Here is a 4,035-nt window from a genome sequence, read left to right on the forward strand (position 1 = left end):
TTGAAACTATATAAACTATATTAGACTACCTCGAGTATTTAAAAGTTGGTATTTTCTACTAAACTACAAAATAATTTACAACTATTTTCGGCCCAGGTCTGCTCTGTTTAGCTTGATCAATGTTGTTGGCACTTTAGATATAAAGAAATGGTAACAACAAACCTGCGTTTAACTCAGATGTAGTCTTTAGATTGGATATGCGGATTTCGATGCTCTAAAGCTCTTGTATGAAACTTGCCAGAAATGCAAACAACATTTTCAAAATCAATGTACGACCAGGACAGAGAAAGGCTGTTTTGAAAAACCGCTCACTCGGCGCGCCGGCGTGGAAACTAAATCGAGCGTACCGTTCTGTCTGGGCTTGCTCTGTGGTTCGTTCCGTTTCCGCCCTGTCATCCTGTCTTTTCTCAGGTCCTCGGGGCCCAATTCCAGAAGAGGGCAGCTAAACAAGTGAAAACAGCACTAGAATAACCGACTACAGTTTATTAGCTAAAATCTGAAGTAAATCACAGCACCAGATCAGTGTACCGCGGAGAGACAAAGAGAGGAGGCGGGGCGGGGTTTCAGGCGTTTTACATGAGACGAGATATTGCTTCCTACTTCAGCTTACTGGTGAGTAAAAGGCGCACATTACAACATGGCTAAGCTATCCAGCTTTTGCTTAAACTAGCCGTACTATCAGACTTCTGTTAGCTACTGAGACTCACTAGTGAACATAACATAATATTGCATTTCACATGGTTATAAACGTTTTATTACAGTGGATATAGTGCACCGATTCACATAGGCCTTGCTGTTAAACTATGTTTTATAGTGGACAAACACCCACCTATAATAGCCTGGCTGTAACACTATAATTAAAGGCCCGGTGGACATATTAAGCCCAGCCATATAGCTACTTTTATAGTGGACATATCACACCCACCTAGCATAAATGCTAGTTATAACCCTATTATATTATTATTATTATAGTGGAGATATCACACCCACCTATTATATAGCCTGGCTATAAACATATTATTATATTATTATTATAGTGGAGATATCACACCCACCTATTATATAGCCTGGCTATAAACATATTATTAAAGACCTAGTAGAGGACATATCACACCCATTCACATACATCTGTTATTACAGTTGATATACTGTACATAGCCCAAGGCAACTGATTACAAGTTAGTGGGTGGATGGATGGGGTTTTGGCAGCTATTAACTCAACTAACTTTGTTATCCAACTATAATTCTCATTATTTGTATCATTTCAGTAAGCCTACCACTGTCTGTGTGCATCACTTGTAGCCTACCACTGTCTGTGTGCATCACATGTAGCCTACCACTGTCTGTGTGCATCATATGTAACCTACCACTGTCTGTGTGCATCACATGTAGCCTACCACTGCCTGTGTGCATCACATGTAGCCTACCACTGTCTGTGTGCATCATATGTAACCTACCACTGTCTGTGTGCATCACATGTAGCCTACCACTGTCTGTGTGCATCACATGTAACCTACCACTGTCTGTGTGCATCACATGTAGCCTACCACTGTCTGTGTGCATCACATGTAACCTACCACTGTCTGTGTGCATCACATGTAGCCTACCATTGTAAGTGGAATTCTGACGTGTTCTGAAGTGTGATGTGTGCTGGAATGAATGAATACAGTATGAATGGATTGTCTACGCTGTGTAGCCTGGCATGGAGGTGTCTGTGTTTGTGTTTCTGTGTGTGTGTCCTGTGCGGTAAGCTATTTCCTTTTATAGACGTTGAACACAAAAGGCTGCTTCACTCTACTTCCTGTAAAAAACGTTGACTATGTTTGCTTCCTGCTTCTGTCTGATTGGTCAGTTTGGCCGTGTGACCCTCTGGGCCTCTGGGAGTTCCAGGATGAGGAAGTGGGTTTCCCCTAGAAACCGAGAGGAGAGAGTAGAATGTAGAAAGTACGAAAGTATAGAAACGAAGAGAGTAGAATGTAATGGAGAGAGTAGGCCTACAATATAGAAAGAGAGGGTGGGTTCAGATTCCCTCTCCTATCCTTGAAGTCTGCACTTGTTCATAGTGTGCATTTGTTCACTCCCTCTTATGGATATAAAAGCATTAGATTGGCTGGGACGAAGCAATATGGTGACAATTCCCTGCAGCCTATCAGAGGGCATGATGGTGGTATAACCAAATTCATTCGTTTCTGTGGCCTTAGGGAAGTGCCTGCGCGTACACACACACAAATGCACGTACACAGACACACAAACACAAACACACAGACACCAACCCAAACCTTGGAGCAATGGAATTCCTAATTCCTAAGGTAGGAGTTCCAGCCTGGACAGCACCCATTATTACCCTCACACACACAAACACACGCTGCCTGACACGTTGCAAGGCTGGAGCAGGGTGTAACCATGGAGATGAGCTAGAACTGCTGGGCATGATAGAACTGGCTGAGTCTGAGACCACTGTGGAATGAGACTGCCTGTTATAACATGTCCTGGAGAGAGAGAGAGAGAGAGAGAGAGAGAGGGGGAAAGAGGGGGAAAGAGAAAGAAAGAAACCAAGAGCGACAGGGACTGAGAGAGACAGAGTAATAAGGTACCCACACGGATATTACAAGCAAAACTAAAGCTGTTGTTGACCTACTCTTCTGAAAAGCACAGGGGAGAGGACAGAAAGGGTAAGTAGGAGGGAGAGGGGTGAGGAAAGGGGGAGATACAGCTAATGTAGTTGTTGATGTCTGGATACTGTCTGATCGGAGATACAAAGGTATAGACAGAGAGACAGAGGGAGAAGTATGCTAGCGTGTTGTTCTGAAAAATGGATGCACTCACTAACTGTAAGTCGCTCTGGATAAGAGCGTCTGCTAAATGACTAAAAATGTAAAAATGGAAATGTTCTGACAGTGTGGAATGTTGACTGTGTCTTTTTGGTAGAGGGGGGAGAGAAAAACATTGGAAATCGAAAAGCAGTTGTACTGGCACACTTGGACAGACGGAACCACACACTCACACTCACACACACACACACACACACACACACACACACACAAAGTGTAGTGTGTCAGCAGGGTCTGAGACAGGAAGTGATGAAAGCTCTGTGAGCTAGATGTTGATGGTGATGATGTCACTGTGCCTTATTCCTTTGAAAGGGAACGTTTTTCTATGAGAGAGAAGAGGTTGTGGTGTGCAGGTGAAAAGGTGTTAGACATGAGATTTTACCTTATTTGGAGCCGAAAACATCCAGCTGCTCTGCAATGCATTACACACTAACTCACTCTCACACACACACACACACACACACACACACACACACACACACACACACACACACACACACACACACATAACATGTACTTCCCTCATCCACTCTTTGTTCCCTCTTACACACAGACACACACACACGGACTCGAACACGGACACACACTCCAAACACACACCTTCTCACTCTGTGTCGGTGTGTCAAGGCGTGTTAGTGGTTTCTCTTTTTCTCTGACAGCGGTGTGTCTCTCTCCCTCTCCAGGTGTGTGTGTGTGTGTAGATGTGTGACAGCGGTGTGTGTGAAGACAAGCCCCCCGCCCCCCCTGTCAGAATGAACAGCCAAGGAGGCGGAGCCAAGGACTCAGTGTCGGGCAACTACAACTCTCGGTCCCTCCCCTCTGTTCCTGAGGAGAAACCGAAACGAAATAAAATCATCTCCATGTTCGCCTCAGAGAAAGGTACACACACACTTGCTTATGGCTGTCGACCGAAGCCGATGATGATGACACATACACACACGCACATACACACACACACACGCACACACACACACATACACACATACACACATACACATACACACACAGAACCACACAGACAGACGTCTAAGCTATGTTGAGTGTGTATATTAACTAGATTATATTTGTGTGTGTGTGTGTGTCAGGAGGCAAGAAGAAGGATCGTGATAAGGACAACAGACCAGAGATCTCTTCTCCGTCAGACTTTGAACACACCATCCATGTCGGCTTCGACACTGTCACAGGAGAGTTCACAGTAAGTTTG

The 4,035-nt window shown here is 44.5% G+C and overlaps 1 protein-coding gene across 4 annotated transcripts in view; it reads left to right on the forward strand.

Annotated features, from left to right (window-relative positions):
- The first annotated feature begins 367 nt into the window (after positions 1 to 367).
- The window catches only part of LOC121587443 (serine/threonine-protein kinase PAK 2-like), a 15,414-nt gene continuing 11,746 nt past the window's right edge, over positions 368 to 4,035 (forward strand). For 2 of the 4 annotated variants that reach the window (XM_041904334.2, XM_041904337.2), the window contains exons 1-3: positions 368 to 612; positions 3,515 to 3,710; positions 3,917 to 4,026. In XM_041904334.2, coding sequence (XP_041760268.1) covers positions 3,533 to 3,710; positions 3,917 to 4,026 — 288 coding nt within the window. In that variant the 5' untranslated portion in view covers positions 368 to 612; positions 3,515 to 3,532. Of the gene's footprint in view, positions 613 to 2,507; positions 2,673 to 3,514; positions 3,711 to 3,916; positions 4,027 to 4,035 lie in introns of those variants that run through there. The other 2 variants (XM_041904335.2, XM_045207904.1) reach the window with 2 other exon arrangements.

This window comes from Coregonus clupeaformis, chromosome 26 (genome assembly GCF_020615455.1).
Source record: "Coregonus clupeaformis isolate EN_2021a chromosome 26, ASM2061545v1, whole genome shotgun sequence".
In the NCBI taxonomy this organism is placed as follows: Eukaryota; Metazoa; Chordata; class Actinopteri; order Salmoniformes; family Salmonidae; genus Coregonus; species Coregonus clupeaformis.